Here is a 22,078-nt window from a genome sequence, read left to right as displayed (position 1 = left end):
CTGCAATGAACATTTTGGTACATGACTCTTTTTGAAATATGGTTTTCTCAGGGTATATGCCCAGTAGTGGGATTGCTGGGTCATATGGTAGTTCTATTTGTAGTTTTTTAAGGAACCTCCATACTGTTCTCCATAGTGGCTGTACCAATTCACATTCCCACCAGCAGTGCAAGAGTGTTCCCTTTTCTCCACACCCTCTCCAGCATTTATTGTTTCTAGATTTCTTGATGATGGCCGTTCTGACTGGTGTGAGATGATATCTCATAGTAGTTTTGATTTGCATTTCTCTAATGATTAATGATATTGAGCATTCTTTCATGTGTTTGTTGGCAGTCTGTATATCTTCTTTGGAGAAATGCCTATTTAAGTCTTCTGCCCATTTTTGGATTGGGTTGTTTGTTTTTTTGCTATTGAGCTGCATGAGCTGCTTATAAATTTTGGAGATTAATCCTTTGTCAGTTGCTTCATTTGCAAATATTTTCTCCCATTCTGAGGGTTGTCTTTTGGTCTTGTTTATGGTTTCCTTTGCTGTGCAAAAGCTTTGAAGTTTCATTAGGTCCCATTTGTTTATCTTTGTTTTTATTTCCATTTCTCTAGGAGGTGGGTCCAAAAGGATCTTGCTGTGATTTATGTCACAGAGTGTTCTGCCTATGTTTTCCTCTAAGAGTTTGATAGTGTCTGGCCTTACATTTAGGTCTTTAATCCATTTTGAGCTTATTTTTGTGTATGGTGTTAGGGAATGATCTAATCTCATACTTTTACAGGTCCCTGTCCAGTTTTCCCAGCACCACTTATTGAAGAGGCTGTCCTTTCTCCACTGTACATTCCTGCCTCCTTTATCAAAGATAAGTTGACCATATGTGCGTGGGTTTATCTCTGGGCTTTCTATCCTGTTCCATTGATCTATCTTTCTGTTTTTGTGCCAGTACCACACTGTCTTGATTACTGTAGCTTTGTAGTATAGTCTGAAGTCAGGGATCCTGATTCCTCCAGCTCCGTTTTTCGTTCTCAAGATTGCTTTGGCTATTCAGGGTCCTTTGTTTTTCCAAACAAATTTTGAAACTTTTTGTTCTAGTTCTGTGAAAAATGCCAGTGGTAGTTTGATAGGGATTGCATTGAATCTGTAGATTGCTTTGGGTAGTAGAGTCATTTTGACAATATTGATTCTTCCAATCCAGGAGCATGGTATATCTCTCCATCTATTTGTATCATCTTTGATTTCTTTCATCAGTGTCTTATAATTTTCTGCATACAGGTCTTTTGTCTCCTTAGGTAAGTTTATTCCTAGATATTTTATTCTTTTTGTTGCAATGGTAAATGGGAGTGTTTTCTTGATTTCATTTTCAGATTTTTCATCATTAGTGTACAGGAATGCCAGAGATTTCTGTGCATTAATTTTGTATCCTGCTACTTTACCAAATTCATTGATTAGCTCTAGTAGTTTTCTGGTAGCATCTTTAGGATTCTCTATGTATAGTATCATGTCATCTGCAAACAGTGACAGCTTTACTTCTTCTTTTCCAATTTGGATTCCTTTTATTTCCTTTTCTTCTCTGATAGCTGTGGCTAAAACTTCCAAAACTAAGTTGAATAAGAGTGGTGGGAGTGGGCAACCTTGTCTTGTTCCTGATCTTAGTGGAAATGGTTTCAGTTTTTCACCATTGAGGACGATGTTGGCTGTGGGTTAGTCATATATCTCAGATTGTTTTATAGCAGTCAGCCACTTTAAAGAAAGATGATCTCTGAAAAGCCATATTTTTTATTTTTTAAATATTTTCTCCTTTTAAGGCAAACAGTTTGGAATCCAAAGATTATCTCCAGGTTTGTCTTCGTGTAAGACCATTCACACAGTCAGAAAAAGAACATGAGTCTGAGGTTTGTGTTGAATTTAATATGTTTTACTTCCATTAAATGGGCAAAATACCATTGTTTTAATTTACTTATTGTTAGTTTTTATTTATTTATTTGTGTTCTAGGCCTCCGTGTATATTCTGGATTCACAGACCATTGTGCTGAAGGATCCTCAAAGTATCCTTGGTCGCTTAAGTGAGAAAAGCTCTGGGCAGATGGCACAGACATTCAGTTTTTCCAAGGTAGGTAGGTACCCATGTGAAATGGAAGATTTTTCTTTTCAGGAAAAGAAACTTGGCTTGGGCTAAATTGCTACCTAATTGTATATAATGAACTATATACATCTTGTGCTTATGAAACTTAGATCTTAGGTACTGGTATTTTTTTCTTAATGGTAGGACTCAAATTTCAGGTGTGTACATATATAATTGGAAGTGAGAAAATCTTTGTAGAGTTCTTGCAATCTTTTTTTGGTGGAGGGTAGTATCCTTTTCAAAATCTACATGAAAAGTTATTGGTTGGGGGCTTCCCTGGTGGCGCAGTGGTTGAGAATCTGCCTGCCAGTGCAGGGCACACGGGTTCGAGCCCTGGTCTGGGAAGATCCCACATGCCACAGAGCAACTGGGCCCGTGAGCCACAACTATTGAGCCTGCGCGTCTGGAGCCTGTGCTCCGCAACAAGAGAGGAAGCGACAGTGAAAGGCCCGCGCACTGCGATGAAGAGTGGCTCCCGCTTGCCACAACTAGAGAAAGCCCTCGCGTAGAAACGAAGACCCAACACAGCCAAAAAAAAAAAAAAAAAAAAAGTTATTGGTTGAGTCAGATTTCTATCCTGAAAGCTTTCTGAAAGTAGTTAAACTAGCAGGTGTATTTGTGGGGATTGGGGATATGGCAACTAATTTAAGAATGAATCTTGTAGGACAAATCTTTTAAATATTAAAAACATGAAAGGGTAGAACTCATTGTGAATATTAACTTGAATATTCTAAAAAGATTTTTTTTTTAAATGCTTGTTTAGGTTTTTGGCCCAGAAACTACACAGAAGGAATTCTTCCAGGGTTGCATTCTACAGCCAGTTAAAGACCTCTTGAAAGGACAGAGTCGGCTGATTTTTACTTATGGGCTAACCAATTCAGGAAAAACTTATACATTTCAAGGTAAATAGTTTTATTTTTGCTAGAAAGGAAAAAAGAGGCACTAATAATGTACTCATTTTCATAATACTTCTTATAGTTATGTTTCCATTGCCTAGCACATCTGCTCCATTTTTAATAGTAATAGCATATTGAATGTGTATTGCCAATGGCTTTTAATTCAGATCGACTACTTTACCCATATGTAGAGAATTACATGATGATAGAAACTCAGAAGGGGGCTTCCCTGGTGGTGCAGTGGTTAAGAATCCGCCTGCCAATGCAGGGGACACAGATTCAAGCTCTGGTCTGGGAAGATCCCACATGCCATGAAGCAGCTAAGCCTGTGTGCCACAACTACTGAGGCTGCTCTCAAGAGCCCGTGAGCCACAACTACTGAGCCAGTGTGCCAGAACTAAGGAAGCCCATGCACCTAGAGCCCATGCTCTGCAGCAAGAGAAGCCACTTCAATGAGAAGCCCACGCACCACAACGAAGAGTAGCCCCCGCTTGTAGCAACTAGAGAAAGCCCGTGTGCAGCAACGAAGACCGAACGCAGCCAAAAATAAATAAATTAATTAATTTTAAAAAAACCTTAGAACAGGGGTTGATGCGACATAAGGAATTAAGCATGGATAACCAGGGAAACACTTTATATTTTATTTTACTTTTATACTTTGTGATAATGAATGATAGCCAATCTTAAAGCCTGATCTGAATGTAAAATTTCAGGTTTTGCATCAGAATAATAGTTGATAAAATGTCAATTATACAGTGAAGACCAAAATGATGGAAAACCGAGTAATCCTTCAACTTCTCTCACTTCTGTCTCAGCTTTTTACTCTTGCCTGTTAGTGGTATAAAAGGAGCCTTGGTAGTTCAAGAATGTTTTTTTCCTCTTTTCTTGTACTCTAAGAGAGTATAAAACAAAAATTCTTTTCATAGGCACAGAAGAAAATATTGGCATTCTACCTCGAACTTTGAATGTATTATTTGATAGTCTTCAGGAAAGACTGTGTACAAAGATGACCCTTAAACCACATAGGTCCAGAGAATACTTACGTTTATCACCAGACCAAGAGAAAGAAGAAGTAGCTAGCAAAACTGCATTGCTTCGACAAATTAAAGAGGTATGGGAGTATTTTAGTATGTAAAATATACATAATCCTGACCTTTGAGTAGCTCTTTAGTTTGTTTCAGCCTGTATTGGACTGTTTTGTGGTGCTTGTGGCTATTGTCTTTTCTTTTTGAGAAAAGTATTAAAAGCTTTTTTGAAGTCATCTCTTCTTATTTCATACTGTACAAACAGCAGAAATGTTTAAACAATACAAATGTAAATGGTTCTTAAATCTTTTTTGGTTGCTGTAGAAACAGCAACTCTCTATATAATGATTTTTAAAAATTCTTTTTTTTAATTGTAAAAGTAATATGTATACACAAAATCTAAACAAGAGGATGTGAAAAATAAAAGTGAAAATTTCCTATAATTCCATTCCTGAAGAGAAAACCAATATCAGCAGATATGAACATATCCTTTTTGATCTTTTTCTCTCTGTACACACAAAAAAAATCTATGTACAGAGCTTTCTGTATGTGTCTATATATACACACACAAACATAGTCATATATAGTTGCATATGTCTTCATATCTTTTTCTCTATATGTAGGATATGGTCTATTTTTTTTTTAACAAAAATGAGATTTTATTATACAGACATTCTGTAACTTGCTCTTTCATTTAACATGTCGTAAATCTCTTACTACCTTAATTCACGTGTCTTATCTGTTAGGTTATGTTTTTTCCTCTTTCTTCTTTTTAATGGTTTTTTATTTTTTTTTTTATTTTTTTTTTTTTTTTTTTTTTTTTGCGGTAGGCGGGCCTCTCACTGTTGTGGCCTCTCCCCTTGCAGAGCACAGGCTCCGGATGCGCAGGCTCAGCAGCCATGGCTCACGGGCCTAGCCGCTCTGCGGCATGTGGGATCTTCCCAGACCGGGGCACGAACCCGTGTCCCCTGCATCGGCAGGCGGACTCTCAACCACTGCGCCACCAGGGAAGCCCTTTAATGGTTTTTTATTAAAAAATTTTTTTTATAAAGTATACTTGTCTATTTATTCCTTCTTTGCCTTGTGGATTTTGTGTTATGCTTTCAGATATTTATTTTATCTATTTAAAACTGTTAAAAACTATTAACAGTCTTTATAAATGTATTCAAAACACTGATGGGGATTTTCTTCTTAAAGTAATTTAGAAATCAGTGTTTCAAGGTAATAAAATATTGTTGCTCAGTGGAGAGCAAAGTTCAGAATCCATGATCATGGTCTCTGCAAGTAAAATAATGAGTATTTCAAAAAAATTTATGGAGATTGGTGGATAATTGCATGGATAATTCATAGAGGAAATTAAAGTCATTAATAATGAAAAAAACTTTCCCTAACAAGTTACCTAGTTAAAACAAAATATTATTTTGCCTGTGAAATTATTAAAATTTTAGAAAACTTGAGATACGCACTTTTTTTAAAAGTTCGTTTTATTGAGGCATAGTCGATGTACAATATTATAGAAGTTTCAGGTGTATGATGTGAGATACACACTTTCACTTTCATATATTGATGGTAAAATGTGTCTCTCCAAAGCAATTTGGCAATACTATACTAAGAGTGAGAACTTTAAAAAACGTTCATATTTTCATCCACCAATTCAGATTTAGGTATATAGCCTAAGGGAACAATTAAATTACAGAAGAAAAAAATAATATATTAAGATGTTTATCTTAGTATTATTCAGTTAAGTCATTTCACATCACATCTCTTCAGTTAGGCAGCCACCAAATGTTTACAAATAATTTTTAATTATATAGAGAAAAAGCTTACAATGGAATAAGTGTGGGGAAAAATATAGAAGGGAATATATTGAAATTTTACTAGTAATTGCCTCTGAGTGGCAGTGATTATATATGATGATATTCTTTTTAATATTTTCTGTAGTTTCCCAAATTTCCTATTATTAGAATGTATTATTTCACTAGGAAGGAAATTAATAGAGGTCGTTGAATTAAGTAGATGAAAGGCAGGTGACTTACTTGGATAGGTAATTAATAAACTGATTATTTAATCTTAACAATGTTTTTTAACTTTTTAAAAAAAATCTTTTTCAGGTTGTTATGCATAATGATAGTTATGATACTCTTTATGGTAAGGTTTCTTTTCTCATTTACTTTTAAAATGTTGATTATTTGGAAAGCTTTTAATTTTTGAATCACTTCTGGTGATTTAATTTCTTTAATAAACAGTAATACTTGGAAAATGGTACATAACTGTATGAAATATCAGTCATTGTAAAGTTTTATTTTGACTTAATAAATAAGTCCCTTTCACTGGTTAACTTTCATGTTGTTTCGAGACAGACACTATTTTTCCTTTGTCCTTTATGTTTAATTTTTACGTAAAATTATTTTTACGTTTATTAGTGTATTTGCAGAAAAGAAAAGAAAGATAAGCGGATTTTGGTTAATACAAATATTTATATCTGCTTTGGTCCGAAAAATTTTTAACATTGCTGGTCAAAAGATTAAAGATACTTAGTTTTTCAAGTCTAGGAGTCTTGATCTATCCTATTGTCTCATTTAATTTTGTGATTATCTTTTTTATTTTTCTGTAGGAAGTTTAACAAACTCTTTGAATATCCCAGAGTTTGAAGAGTCCATGAGAGACTGTGAACACGCAAGCTTGAATATGGATAATAATATAAAATTTTCTGTGTGGGTTTCTTTCTTTGAGATTTACAATGAATGTATTTATGATTTGTTTGTTCCTGTCTCATCTAAATTCCAAAAGAGAAAGATGCTACGCCTTTCCCAAGATGTAAAGGGCTATTCTTTTATAAAAGGTATACTAATGAGTATTTTTTACTTTATTGCTCTGAAATTCCTTTCTAGGCTTTGTTATAGGAAAGCAGACTGGAAATGGAAATTTTTTATACTAATTATTTTTTATTTTTTTATTTTTTATCTATCTATTTTTGGCCGCATTGGGTCTTTGTTGCTGTGCACGGACTTTCTCTAATTGTGGCGAGCAGGGGCTGCTCTTCGTTGCAGTGCACGGGTTTCTCATTGCGGTGGCTTCTCTTGTTGCAGAGCATGGGCTCTAGGCACGTGGGCTTGTGTAGTTGTGGCACACGGGCTCAGTAGTTGTGGCTCGTGGGCTCTAGAGCACAGGCTGAGTAGTTGTGGCGCTCGGGCTTAGTTGCTCTGTGGCATGTGGGATCTTCCTGGACCAGGGCTCGAACCCATATCTCCTGCATTGGCAGGCGGATTCTTAACCACTTCACCACCAGGGAAGTCCTGTATACTGATAATTAACATCAAGATAATAGTTTGTGCTTTGAAAGTACGTTTTGGTATGTTAATTAAACTTGAAGGTAAAGGGGTCTAGTTTAATGTTGTATTTGCTAGAGTATTATTGATTGGATTTTAGGGGATGGGAAAAGCTGTGTGTGTGAGTATTCACATTATTCTGCTGCTTTGTAACAGTATTCAAACTTCGGAGCCATGTATCAATAAATGTTTCTGTCCCATAGTGCTGTTTTTCCAACCTTTTAAAAATCACTACGCCACAGTAGGAAATACATATTAATAACATCATGATCCTGTACCTGCATATGTATATATATACGTATATACAATTGAAAAGTTTCATTAATTATACTTACCCTTACTACAAGGAATGCACTTTGTTGTTTTCTATATTGTACTTCATTTTTACAAAATGCTAGTTGTGACTCAATAAATTTGACTTCATGGCTCACAAATGAATTGCAGTCTATAATGTCTCATAGCTAGGTAATTTTCTAGGTTTAATCTGTAATGTATTTTGTCTTTTATTTTTTTTCCTGGATGTCTAATTCTAAGGAATCTTACCTATTTTTAATTTTCCCTTTGGCAGATTCTGATGAAGAACACTTACTTTCTGTGTTTGTACTACTTAAATACTGGAAAATCATTATAAGTTCTCTTCTTGTGTACTTCTTTTTATATATATATATATTTATTTATTTGGCTGCATTGGGTCTTAGTTGCGGCATGCGGGATCTTCGTTGCAGAGCGTGGGCTTCTCTCTAGTTGGGGCGCATGGGCTCTAGAGCGTGCGGGTTTAGTTGCCCCATGGCATGTGGGATCTGAGTACCCCGACCAGAGATCGAAACCACGTCCCCTGCATTGGAAGGCGGATTCTTAACCACTACACCACCAGGGAAGTCCCTTGTGTACTTCTTTTCTAATGGAGTATGGAATAGCTGAGTTGACTATACCTAGGGCGTGTTATTAAAAGAAAGATTTTATTATATGTCTTTGGGAAAGAGATTACATATCTTCAAAGAGATTACATTGTACTGCAAATGCTGTGTTTTTATAAATTGATATGTGTCCTCTTTATTTTTAAAGATCTACAGTGGGTTCAAGTATCTGATTCCAAAGAAGCATATAGACTTTTAAAACTAGGAATAAAGCACCAGAGTGTTGCTTTCACAAAACTGAACAATGCTTCCAGTAGAAGGTAAGGAGTAAACCCTGTGGTGTAAGCCTGAGGTGTGCTAATTTAAACACAACTAATTTAAGATTAAAGTGGACAGTAGGTTCTCTGATATATTAAATGAATTCATAGGCATAAAAACATTCTGTAAACTGAAGAGCACTAAACACATAAGATTATCAGGACTGTTTCTTGTTCTAAAGTAAGATTTACTAATTTACACTCAGTCTGAGGTATTTTTACTCTTTCTGTATGTGAATATCTAAGCTCAGTATTTTAGTTACCTGAAACGGTGGACTTTTCTCTGTGTTTTTCCTACTTACCGCATGAACACAGACACTGTATGCATACTGAGCTGGGCCAGAATCTCAAAGGGCTAAGGTAGGATTTTTTTTTAATATTTATGATATATGATATGATATACATATCATGTATCATATATCATATGTGCTATACATATCATATATATATGTATGATATGTTTTTGTATAGCTAAAAAAAAGGAAGGATGTTTTTGATGGAAGGGATTGGTGGATGAGAGACAAAAGAAAATAAGTGTAAGTTTATACTTAAAACAGGTTTTCTCTTAAGGGGGAAAGAGCCCTGTCCCCCATGTGTGTAGTGAAGGTAATATATAATCCAGATAAGCCTGTATTTAGGCCAGATATATACTTTGCTTTAGCTATATATTCAAAGTAGATTAGCTGTAAATAATACCATTTTAATTAGTAATATCTTTGCAAGCAAATTGAGACTTTATTATAAATGATTTCATTAATAGAAATAAGAGGAGTAGGTTTGAAGGATTTGGGGCTAAGTGCAAGAAAGATAAGATATTTGGTTTTAGGTAGTTGGGTGGTATGTAGGTGATAGTGGAGCACTGAATTGAAATATCTGACAGCTAGTTGGAGAATGCAGTGCTGGAGCTGTGGCTAGTATTAGGATATAAATAGATGTTGATTTAGATGCTTGTCTCTCCTATTTAGAATACAGAAATTAAAAGTGAACGATAATATTTGATCTTTGTTTACTTCTAGTCACAGCATATTCACTATTAGAGTATTACAGATTGAAGAATCGGAAATGCCTCGTGTAATGCGAGTCAGTGAGTAAGTTGAGCATTCTTTAAATCGTAATTATTCTGAATTGTTTTGTTTTGAAGAATTTTTTAAGGTTTTTTGTTTTTTTTTAGATTGTCTTTATGTGATCTTGCTGGTTCAGAACGAAGCATGAAGACACAGAATGAAGGTGAAAGGTTAAGAGAGACTGGGAACATCAACACTTCTTTATTGACTCTGGGAAAGTGTATCAATGTTTTGAAGAACAGTGAAAAGTCAAAGTAAGAGTTGCTGAACATGTTATTAGCATATTAAGTATTATAATATTTAGACCTTCAGCTTTGCTGGTTTTAGAAAGTTCTCTTGTTTTTAACTTGCTTCTTATGACTATATGTAGATTGTAATTAAAATTACTTAGAGATCTTGGATTAAAAAAATGATAGAAATAAAAAAAAATGTCAATGCCAATGGCTCATCAAGTAAACACAATATTTTCCATAGCAAATATATATCAACAGACATCTTGGATAGTAAGCTTCTGATGATGCTGGTTTAGCATTGAAAACCACGTTATTCTTATTAATGCATTCTGGTTTTCTAGATGTGATAGATTTCTGCATTAATTATGAATCAGCCTATACCATTTCTAGTTAAGATGTATATATTGCATAATTGGCCTACACTAGAAAACACAACCCAATTCAACGTGACTTTCTTTACATTTTGCCTAGTATTAGAATTACTATTATAACTAGTAGTAGTATTTAAACAAAACAACATGAATAAACAGAAAATGATTATTATAGGTGGAACTAATTATTAACCTAGAATTTAAGTCCATGATAGCTATATTATTTCTTTGTAAAATTTATCAGCATACTGACTTCATGAGATTTGTTTTAACTTACAGTTTTTTGAAAAATTTTTCCATAGGTTTCAACAGCATGTGCCTTTCCGGGAAAGTAAACTGACCCACTATTTTCAAAGTTTTTTCAATGGTAAAGGGAAAATATGTATGATTGTCAACATCAGCCAATGTTTTCTTGCCTACGATGAGACACTCAATGTGTTGAAGTTCTCAGCCATTGCACAAAAAGTAAATATAATTAAATTTCTGCACAATTTATTAAGCTTCTTATCATTAGAGTATTAATTATTTTTTTCTTGGAGTAGGTAATGCATTTTGCACTAGCTCTAAACCTAGAAAATAATTGAAAATTTAAAATGTAATATTTGATCAAGTAGTAGGACATAGGAAAAATATTGAAAGTAACCCCTGCTTAAGAGTAAAATGACCTCAGTAATAAATAAACTTACCCATTACAAATTTCGACTAATTCTTGCAGCAAATTGTCAGCTCTGCTGTCCATCTGGTTCATTTAGTGGCTAATCAGGAAACCCCCTGCTAGGAATAGTATTGATACTAAGAACTTAACCCAGGAAAGTAAATGTATCTGTAGTATACATGTGTAATTAGCTTTTTTCTTATCAAATATTTATTTAAGGATGCTAATTCCTTCTTGCATGTTTGTTTGCATTGTTTTTGTTTTTTAATTCTCAAGTTGTCATTTGACTTAAATTTATAAAATTTTTGTTTTGTGTGGACAGTTCTTGCCTTTTCTGTTTTAAAAGTTACATTGAATATTTTAACAGGTTTGTGTTCCAGACACTTTAAATTCCTCTCAAGAGAAATCATTTGGACCTGTCAAATCTTCTCAAGATGTATCACTAGATATTAATAGTTCAGATAATAAAATACTAAATGAAAAAAGATCCACAATTTCATGGGAAAGTAGTCTAGAAGATGTGGTGGAAGATGAAGATTTGGTTGAGGATCTAGAAAAAGCTGAAGAAAAGCAAAATGTGGAAAGTGAATTTACTGATGAAGATCTAGATAAAACATTAGAGGATGATAAGACTTTCAGTAGCCATGAGGAGAAGAGAGTATGTATTAAGAACTCATACTTCTAAAGTTGGCTTATTTATTATTCTGAAGTTAGGGTTAATAATTCTTAAGGCTGTTTCTCTCATTTTTTTAACAATACACTAATTTTGTCTTTCATCTTCATGTTTTGAAAATTTTCACATCCACAGAAAGAATAATACAATGAATACACATTTGCACTTCACCTGAATTTGCCAGTTGTTAACATTTTATTGTATTTACTTTAATTCTCTTTCTGTGAGTGTGTGAATATACATCGTTTTGGTGTATCATTTGAAAACAAGATGCAGACACAATGACACCTTGCGAATAAGTACTTCAGCATGTTTCCCAAGAACGTGGACATTCTCCTCATGATCAAAAGACCATTTTCATACCTAAGCAATTTCACATTGATACATTAACATAATGTTATATTGTCCATATTGAGATTTATCCAGTGGTCAGTATTTCCTTCATAGCCACTTTGTTATTGATCTGCAACCAAAGTTAATACATTGCTTTTGATTATCATGTTTTTTTAGTTAATCTCTAATCTAGTGTCGATGTTTTTGAAAAATTGTGGTTAGTTGTCTTGTAGAATATCTCCAGTCTGGATCTGTCTTATTATTTCCTGATTCAGGTTTAACACTTTAGGTAAGCCTATTATATAGGTGAAGTTGTGAATTTCCCATTACATCACATCAGGAGGCAGCTGATGTCTGATTTCCCCATGTTTGGTGATGCCAAATTTTGCTCATTTGGTTAAGGTTTTGTGTTTAGATCTCTTTTCATTGTAAAAGCGTATCATCTGTGAAGATGCTTTGACACCATGTGAATATCTTGTTCCCCAGTATCCTTTCAGCCAGTGATTTTAGCATACTCCACCAAACTTTTACTTTGCGGTCTTAAGTACAATTGTGCAAAATATCTGCCCAGTACTGATTATCCTATTTATTCAAAAACAAAAATTGTTTGGTTGTCTTATATTTATGGTAAACAAATAAGATTTAATGGCAGTTCTTTTAATTTTTTTTATTTTTGGCTGCGTTTTGTCTTGGTTGCTGCACGCGGGCTTTCTTTAGTTGTGGTGAGCGGGGGCTACTCTTAGTTGTCGTGTGTGGGCTTATTGCGGTAGCTTCTCTTGTTGCGGAGCATGGACTCTAGCTGCGCAGGCTCAGTAGTTATGGCTCACGGGCTCTAGAGCACAGGCTCAGTAGTTGTGGCTTATGGGCTTAGTTGCTCCGTGGCATGTGGGATCTTCCCGGACCCGGGCCTGAACTGGTGTCCCCTGCCTTGGCAGGCGGATTCTTAACCACTGTGCCACCAGGGAAGCCCAGTGGCGGTTCTTTTATCCTCTGTCCAAATACAATTCACACATATATTTAAGTTGTATTAATCCTGAAATGTAGATCATGTCCACAGTACCAGTTCCCCTCATTAACTGGTCGTAACTATTACATATGTATACATGGAGTCTTCTTACCAGCGGCACAGGAACACTGGTAACCCTGTGCTCATGGATGTGCTTCAGTGGTATTGCCACATCTGACATCATAGTACTCTTTTGGACTGTAGAAGTCTTAAGTAGATGGATGATGTATTGAGTTAAATACTCTCATTTTAATAGTTTATTTCAGTGTCCCTGAAAGCTATAGTTGTGCCTGTGTTGTTTGGAGATGAAAATGAAAGCTTCAGATGCCACTAGTCTCAGTTTATCTGGTTACTCTGTGATTGGACCTTGTTTACCTTGGATCTCTGTAATGTAGTACTTCCCTCAGTGACAAAATGAGCCGTTGATAGTCCTATTTTAGTTTTTATTGATCTTCTCAAAACTGAAGTCTATATAGAATATCCATTAAACTTAAAATGTTAGTAGAATTTCAGAATTTATTAGGGAAAAATAATGTTGTAGTTTTTAAAGGATTATATAGTGTAAATGCCTATCTTATAATGTTGACTAGGTACTTTATTTTTATTTATTTATTTTATGACTAGGTACTTTAAAATTAACATTTCATCAAAGTTTTTTCTAATATTTTTAAAAGTGAAAATGATTATAGACTTTGCATGCTTTACATTATTAGCATTTTAATTAGAGGGTTGTATTAAAGATCATTATGAAATATATTGATATTAGCATATTTACACTTACAATTCATTTAACTAGGCTAACCAACCAGAATTTTTTTCACCAAAAACTTTATCAGATGCTAACAATGATAGAAAACTAATTGTTGTTGAGAATTATTGAAAGAAACCAATTTTCCAAGGTATTCCCACATTCATGCAGATTTCTCTAAGTCTCCCACATTTCTTCTTCAGTAGCTATTATTTATTATTTGAAACAGTGGGAAAGTCTGTGGTTATTTAAAATTATAAAAGTATTATATAATCATTGTGGAATCTAGAAAAAGAAAAAGAGGAAAATAATTAAATATAAATCTCTCTCTAATCTGCTCACGTTAGTAGGTTTTTACTATACATTATAATATTGTAACCTAATTTTCTTCACTTAAAAATAGTGAAAAGTATGAATTATAAATATGTCATCATAATTCATTACAGTAGTTTACTGTATGATGGTACCATAGTTGAACCCATCTCTTTGATTGTTGAGCTGGGTTTCGCTTTTTCTTTATTTACATACAACCACTCACTGTTGCAAAAAACACAATGACCACTCTTACAGCCAAAACGCTGGGTCCTGTTATATAATTAATTCCTCAGTATAAGTTCTTAGAAGCAGAATTTCAAAGTCAGGATATCTATAGAAATACTTTCAAATACAAAATCGAAAAACTGAAAGATTTGTAACTTTGAGAGAGTTTATTAATTTATTATTGAGAAACTTTAATCAAAAACCTTAAAAAAGAATATTAGGCTTTTTTCTTGAATGCTATAATTTATTACATATCTATACAGGCTATGATGTCAAGTTGTAATTGCCTTATTGTTCATTGTCTGTATTACGTGATTAATTATGTATGTGCTTTCAAAGACAGAGTTGTTGCTCACATTTGAATAGTTACAAAAGCCCAATAGGATAAGTTTTAAAATTTATTTTATTTATTTATTTTTGGCTGTATTGGGTCTTTGTTGCTGTGCGCGGGCTTTCTCTAGTTGCGGTGAGCGGTGGCTGTGGAGCATGGGCTCTAGGCGCACGGCCTCAGTAGTTGTGGCTCGCGGGCTCTAGAGTGCAGGCTCAGAAGTTGTGGCGCATGGGCTTAGTTCTGCGCCATGTGGGATCTTCCCGGACCAGGGCTCGAACCCATGTCCCCAGCATTGGCAGGCGGATTCTTAACCACTGCACCACCAGGGAAGTCCCCAATAGGTTAAGTTATGTAACATCCTCTTTGTCATTTTGGAACGTGTTTGGGGGTTCTTACTAACTACTCCATATAATACTTCAACTTTATATTTTGACAGACTAATTTTAAACTCAAACTTAAGCATGTACCACAGACCTGGTCTTTACTTTCTCCACCTAAGAAATGTGGATGCTGCTACCAAGCTTACAGAGGGTTGTGTGGATTAAATGAAATAAAATATGAACTCCCCAAAGGAGTTTCCGGTAGATAATAGATGCTCAAATTTTATTTTCTCTTCTTTCTTTGTGTAGCTAGACAGTGAGACATTCGAATTACTGTATATCTGTTTCTAAAACGTGGAGAGGCGTACTTGATTTTTCAGATTAGTGAATCTCTGCAAATACATAATTTTCAGTGAAAATATCATCTCTAATAAAAGGGTGCATAATTACAGTCTAAATGAAAAAAGTTTTATTTTTGAACACTTGGACAGTCTTTCTCTTGGAATATATTTGTTTTTTTAATTAGAATTTTAATATTTATATTTTAGAAACTTTTGGATTTAATAGAAGACTTGAAAAAAAAACTAATAAATGAAAGAAAAGAAAAGTTAACATTGGAATTTAAAATCCGTGAAGAAGTTACACAGGAGTTTACTCAGTATTTGGCTCAACGGGAAGCGGACTTTAAGTAAGTTTTTTTGTTCATGTCCTGGTAAAAATTGAGAATTTTATTTACTTGTTTAAATTATTATTTTTTGGCTTTTTATTTTATATTAGGTGACTTCTGAATTCTGACCTTCATGCAGGCTTGAAAATAGCTGTTACTAATCCCCATGGTGATTGTGAATTATACACGAATGATTATTTAAACTGACTTTTAATTTATAATGTACTTAATCTTAGAAATTTAAAATAAAAGCACAAAGTAGTGCTTTTTCTGTTTCTTAATGGGATTAATTTCTGTTATGAAGGGAAACCCTCCTTCAGGAACGAGAGATATTAGAAGAAAATGCTGAATGTCGTTTGGCTATCTTCAAGGATTTGGTTGGTAAATGTGACACTCAAGAAGAACCAAACAATGAAGATAGTGCCGTGAAAGCTGAAACTGAAGTATGTTAACTGAAATATTAAATCCATGAGGTTTAGGTACCAGGATTTAGTATACCACATCAATGATGAGAAACATTAATATACTTTAGAATTAAAACAAAAAACTTAATATGTAGCTTTATTATAATTAAGCATGCTTTGTTAAGAATGTAAGCACAAATAGTTTAAATATAGCTATTGAACTTAGAAAATATATATATCTGTTACATTTATATCTCAGTTTGGTGTTGATTGAGTCATTGTGTTGATTGTAGGTAGATTCCTTTTTGTCTGATTATGGGATACCCCTCGCAGATTTGTCTTAAACTTAAAGAATTTTAAATGGCTGAGAGACCTAAAGGGTCATTTAGTTCTGTTCTGATTAAAACAAAAACATTTATATATAGAAAGATCACTCTTGCTTGGCTGACTGACCATTCCCTACTGTTCAGGAAACATTATTCTTTCCTGCTGCTCCTACTGAAGCTGAAATTAATCTCATCTTTTTGGAAAGTTTGTTTTTGTTTTCCTTTGCTTTTTAATTACTCAGTTCAGGGGGTCTGGGATGGTGATGTCCAGGCTCTTGCTTTCAAACCATCATTATGTGTCCTTGACGTAGTTTGGGATTTGGTCTGAATTATGAAACTGGAAATTTGTTTCCTCAGCTAGCTGAACAAAGCCTGTGAAGGCTCATTATATAACTGAAAGTATACCTGAACTAGGTAATCGTAATTGTTCTGTAATGACTTATCATAGTTTATGACATTGTTTTTATGGAGAAATAATGTTTCATGTTCCATAGAACAGAAAATGAGTAATGGAGCACAACTTTTTCATACTTGGAGGTAGTTCTATATAATCTATTAAAATTGTTTTAAGTTGTGAATTTTTTTGCTGTTCATTTTTAAAACTATCTCAATCAGATTATACCACACTGAAATAGTGAAAGCCACTGTTAACATTAGGTATGTGGTTTTTGCTATTTTTAGGAAGGACAGAATTATGTAGGAATTGAAGATATTATTGGTTCTCTTCAAGATGATGTCACTGATATTAAGAAACAGGCTGAAATTGCTCACTTATGTATTACATCTCTTGCTGACCCCCAGGAAGCTATTGCTTGTTTAGAATTAAAGTTTAATCAAGTTAAAGCTGAATTAGCTAAAACCAAAGAAGAATTAATCAAAACCCAGGAAGAGTTAAAAAAGAGAGAAAATGGTAAGTAGATGTATTTTACCCTATGTAGATGTTATAAATTCATAAAAAGACAGTTGGTAAGTATGAGATTTATGCAGCTTATTTACCAAGTGGCCAGAAAATGATGGCGGTAATGTATTTAATATTTTACCATTTGTATGAGTTTATAGTAACTTACTAGTAAAAATATTTTTTTTGTTTGTTTGTTTTTTGTGTTACGCAGGCCTCTCACTGTTGTGTCCTCTCCCGCTGCGGAGCACAGGCTCCGCATGCTCAGGCCCAGCAGCCATGGCTCACGGGCCCAGCCGCTCCGCGGCATGTGGGATCCTCCCAGACTGGGGCACGAACCCATGTCCCCTGCATTGGCAGGCAGACGCTCAACCACTGCGCCACCAGGGAAGCCCCTAAAAATATTTTTTTGCTTTTCTTTACTTTTAGACCAATATTACTAGAAAATGGGCTTCTCAAAAAAAACCAAAAACTGAGTATAGCTTTATCAGCAAATTAAGAAATATCATAGGAAATTGTAAAGCTATAAATTTTGTTTATATATATATTATATATATATATGTATTATATATATTTATTTTTATATAAATATATATATTTTATATATATATATATATATATATATATATATATATATATATATATGGATTGTTTGTCACATCTGAGTTTCAAGTGTTAGATGAAATACTCTGCCCTTTTCTGTGTGAAACAAGATGGGTGGAAAATAACAGGTAAGTGATGTCTCATTCTGAAGTGTATCAGAAAGGTACCAGCTAATTCTTTTCTGACATTATACCAGAAATTTTTTACTATTGAGCATACGTCATTCATTTTTACCCTGAGTTTTGAAAGTGGCTTTTTCAGAAACATTACTCTCTGGTGGTAGAATTTGTAGCTAAGTGCTTATGTGCTTCTAGTGCTGTGAAAATTCTTTTTCCTGAGTATAACAATAAAGCGTCTACTATAGCAGCTTATGTTTCATGATTATTCAGTGATATATTTTTTTAGGTGCTTAGATATTTATTTTTAATATTCTTATTTTTTCAGAATCAGAAATTAATTTAAATTCATTGGTTCAAGAGCTTGAGAAATCTATTAAGGTAATACTTTTAAGCTTTATTTTGTCTTGTTAAGGAAATTAATAATTAAGTAAAATAAGCAGTGTGAATTATGACTAGGTACGTCTACTTTAAAAATAAAGTAATAAATGAATATGATAAAAAAAATTGACGAGCATAAATGCCTTCACCCTCATACCTCTTTCCAAAGATGGCCTCTGGAAAGTTTCTTTAGTCTTTCCAGAAAAGATTTATGTGTGTGTGTGTGTGTATATATATGTGTATATATTTGTATGTATATATATACACATATATATATGTGAAACAAACACACTTTTAAAAAAATTTGTACAAATGGGATTGTAGTTCTGTGTCTTGCTTTCTTCCCTTAGAAGACATCTTAGAGATAATTCTATGGCAGCACATACGGATCTATGTCATTCTTTTACTAGGTGCATTGTGTTGACTAGATATATTTAAATGGTGTTTATTTTGTCTGAAGTTACTGAGTGTTTTAAAATTTAAGATATGGCCTGAGCAGTGTGCAGCATTGGAATCCTGAAAATCTCTAGCACTTTGTACCTTCAGATCACATAATTACTCTAAATGGTTGTAGATGAATTTGACATTGATAGATATAAATATAAAATTGCAGGTATACATAGAGGTGAAGTAAATTTAAAATTCTAAACTTAAATTTTTCCAAATTTTTCCTGACCTTCTCTTAACTTACATTTGTCCTTCTAAAGAGCTGGATATTTTAATATATGATCAGATATAAATAATTCAAGATCTTGGTATCTAACATCCAGTACTTAAAAAGGTAACCAAAATAATGTACTTAGTACAAGACATTACAGCTATTGTTTAGACAATTCGTGATCTTTTCCTTTTCCTTTATTTTTTCTAGTTACAAAAATAGCTGCTAGTTGTAAAAATTCAGCTGTATTAAACTATGTAAAGCAGAAAGTACAATAGTACCCCATAATGTCTCTCCTACATCAAAAACAAAACAAAACCAACTTGGCTGGTAGCCCTTTGAGACTTTTATATATATATCCATTTTTATAGAACATTTACTATGAACTCTTTTAAGTTCTTTACATATATTTACTTGTTTAAATCTCAGAACAATCTTATGATGTAGATACTGTTATTTTTTATTTTTATAGAGGTGTCAAATAACTTGCCTAGGGTTAAGAGAACTTAACCTCACGGTGCTGATTAACTGTTGATCTAGGGTCGCTGTTCCAAAGGTTGTTTTGAAAGCAGACTCTTTTAATGATTAAAAGTTTGTTTTGCATGGTTCTTTAGCATCCTTCCTCAAGCATACCCTAGGCAGAAAACATTCCTTTGAACAACTGAGATTTGTGGAGGATGGATTTTCTTGGTGAAGACTGTATAATTTGAAGGAGGAAAAAAATGACTAGGTGATTATGATAGGTCTGAGAGTGGAAGAGGAGACAACTTGAAATTGTCATGGTCTGTTTGAAAACTCAAACTCTGTCAGAGGTCTGATCCCTCTATCCCAGAATTTTGTCATTTATCAGCGACACCAAGGGACTAATTGTGAAAAAGCATGGAGGTTGTTCTTCATGATATCCTTTGTTTAGGGATATCTAAAAAGACTTTGCTTTTTTTTTTTTTGTAATCATTACTTTTTGACTTAAAGTCATTTTATCTATATCTCTTAAGAACATTTGCTGATTTTACGATGTAAAATGATGTTTTGTTTTCTCATATAGTCTTTTTTCCCCCCCAAAATGGATTGCTACCAGTATGTAGGGATTTAATTAATCTCTGCCTTTAAAAAAACTCTGCCTTTACCATACTTTTAATTACTTTATAAACATACACTTAACTGCCAAGATTTCACCCTTCCTCTTTCTGGTTACCTTTTCTTCTGCTGTCCTTTTAGGAAGGCATAGTCTTTGCCTTAAAAAATAAAAATCTAAATGGCTTTTATCATCTAGATAAACTAGGAGCTCATTTTTTTTTGTTATTTCTTTTTGTTTGTTCCCACGTGCAGAAGGATTCACATTTATTGGTTCAAATACAGTACCTAACATTTGCTAAACATGCATTTCACACTACTTGGTCACATTTCCACAGGTAGTCAATGCTCAGAAGAGGGCCCATCCCTTGCCAGATGGTAAGGTGGGAGGTAGCAGAGGGACTGGGTAACAGAGCTTGCCAGCTATCATTTGGTCATGCAGGGTTGATGGAGCCAGGTTGGCGGGCAGCCCTTGTCCAGCCCGCTGGGGACAAGGGCCCAGAGACATCCTGTTTGCTCGACTCCTATACAGGACTGTGGGTAGAGGTGGGCCTCGGGTAGGCAGCCCAGGGGTAGGCTCACAGATGCATGTGCCACTGGAGCTCCTGAAGGTGCTGTTATGGGAGGTAGTGCTAGGAGTTCCCTTTTAAAGCAGTGTGTAGACTGTGTATCTTTGATATACATAAGCTAGAAGCTAAGGCTAGAACCTTTTCTGCGACTTGTGAACAAAGTAACAAAGACATTGTTACTTTGAGAAGCTTTGGTTGTAAAACAATTGATGAGTTTCTCCAGTTACTCAAGATTACTCAAGATTTTAAGTAAAAGTATCTGTAAGAAAAATTTTGTCATAGTGTTTTCATATTTTTCTTTTCAAAGCACATTTTGTTTATGACTTAGGGTAAGTGTTTTAGGGTTCTGTGGTTATCTGCAAATAAGTCTCTAACCCACCTGATTCCCTCAGAAAATCTAAAGATGAATTTGTTTTTAGTATCGGGGTGAAACTACACACTTAACAAGGTTTTTTTGTCCTCCTTAGTGAATGTACAAGTTAGTTAATATTGCTCACTTCCTAGAGTCATTGGTTATTTTAGGGTGAGATTTAAGAAATAACTTAGAAAATCTTCAATAAATTTGAAAATAAAATTTTTATGATACAGTATTGAATCATAATTTATATAGTTCTTAAATGTATTATAGCTTTATGTGAACTAATTTTAATTTATTTTACTTTAGGACAATGCTGGTACATCTACTTTAATAATAAACAATAAATTGGTTTGTAATGAAGTGACTGAAATGTCTAAGGACAGCAAAACTAAAACCTATTCAGGAAGAAAAAGATTAAATGAAATTGAACTTCAACAAGATGAACCACCAGCAAAGAAAGGTACTCTTCAGCTGCTAGCTGGAGGCTTTTAAGAAAGCTAACTCCTAAACCAGGAAACAGAAGAGTTGTAAAGAGAAGGAAATTTACTTATCTAAGGAAAAAAAAAACTGAGAAAATATAAATGTCCCTAAGTTTTACACTAACATGTTATAAACTGTCTAGAGGATGGGTATATTTAAAGCTGCCTTTATTTTAATAAGTATGTTTTTAGATATTGTGCTTTTATCACTTTAACATGACAATAATTCTTTTATTTCTGTGCCTATAGTAGTTAAAAGTCATCACTTTCATCTTCATGATTATAGTACATTTTCTGCCAGAATTTCTCCACATTGTTTTTTCATTTGAAGAAAAAGCCATTTGACAGTAAGACTTTGAGCTAAACATTACTAAAGACAAATGTGGTCAAGTTTTGTTTTCTATGAAATTACTAAAAAAAAAAGTGGGCACATGCTTCTCTGTACTATACATCCCTGGTTGTATGGAAGAACATGGCAGCTTTCACCTTGTCTCTAAGCTATTCATTCTGTCTTTTGGAAAACTTTTACAGTCTGATACAGGGAGGGAGGCCTTTCTAAGAGAAGGTGCATTAGCTTTAGAAACCTAATTAGCAGAAAGAGAAAAACAAATATCGTATATTAATGCATATATGCGGAATCTGAAAAAAATTGCTATAGACGATCTTATTTACAAAGCAGAAATAGAAACACAGACGTAGAGAACAAACATATGGATACCAAGGGGGAAGGGGTGTGTGGGAT

General features: G+C 34.0%; 1 protein-coding gene across 11 annotated transcripts in view; it reads left to right on the top strand.

The window, feature by feature from the left end:
* The window catches only part of KIF20B (kinesin family member 20B), a 72,587-nt gene that overhangs the window by 7,584 nt on the left and 42,925 nt on the right, over positions 1 to 22,078 (top strand). For 7 of the 11 annotated variants that reach the window (XM_081251613.1, XM_081251617.1, XM_081251616.1 and 4 more), the window contains 16 exons: positions 1,789 to 1,875; positions 1,977 to 2,093; positions 2,869 to 3,007; positions 3,928 to 4,112; positions 6,138 to 6,174; positions 6,641 to 6,868; positions 8,421 to 8,532; positions 9,546 to 9,617; positions 9,701 to 9,847; positions 10,500 to 10,662; positions 11,220 to 11,510; positions 15,352 to 15,491; positions 15,775 to 15,913; positions 16,882 to 17,110; positions 18,146 to 18,198; positions 21,164 to 21,317. In XM_081251613.1, coding sequence (XP_081107739.1) covers positions 1,789 to 1,875; positions 1,977 to 2,093; positions 2,869 to 3,007; positions 3,928 to 4,112; positions 6,138 to 6,174; positions 6,641 to 6,868; positions 8,421 to 8,532; positions 9,546 to 9,617; positions 9,701 to 9,847; positions 10,500 to 10,662; positions 11,220 to 11,510; positions 15,352 to 15,491; positions 15,775 to 15,913; positions 16,882 to 17,110; positions 18,146 to 18,198; positions 21,164 to 21,317 — 2,293 coding nt within the window. The remainder of the gene's footprint in view (positions 1 to 1,788; positions 1,876 to 1,976; positions 2,094 to 2,868; positions 3,008 to 3,927; positions 4,113 to 6,137; positions 6,175 to 6,640; positions 6,869 to 8,420; positions 8,533 to 9,545; positions 9,618 to 9,700; positions 9,848 to 10,499; positions 10,663 to 11,219; positions 11,511 to 15,351; positions 15,492 to 15,774; positions 15,914 to 16,881; positions 17,111 to 18,145; positions 18,199 to 21,163; positions 21,318 to 22,078) is intronic. The other 4 variants (XM_081251620.1, XM_081251618.1, XM_081251612.1 and 1 more) reach the window with 2 other exon arrangements.

The sequence above is a fragment of the Mesoplodon bidens genome (assembly GCF_964165515.1).
Source record: "Mesoplodon bidens genome assembly, chromosome: 1".
Lineage (NCBI taxonomy): Eukaryota > Metazoa > Chordata > Mammalia > Artiodactyla > Ziphiidae > Mesoplodon > Mesoplodon bidens.
Note: the sequence above shows the minus strand (reverse complement) of the source record. Positions and strands in the feature narration are given on the sequence as shown.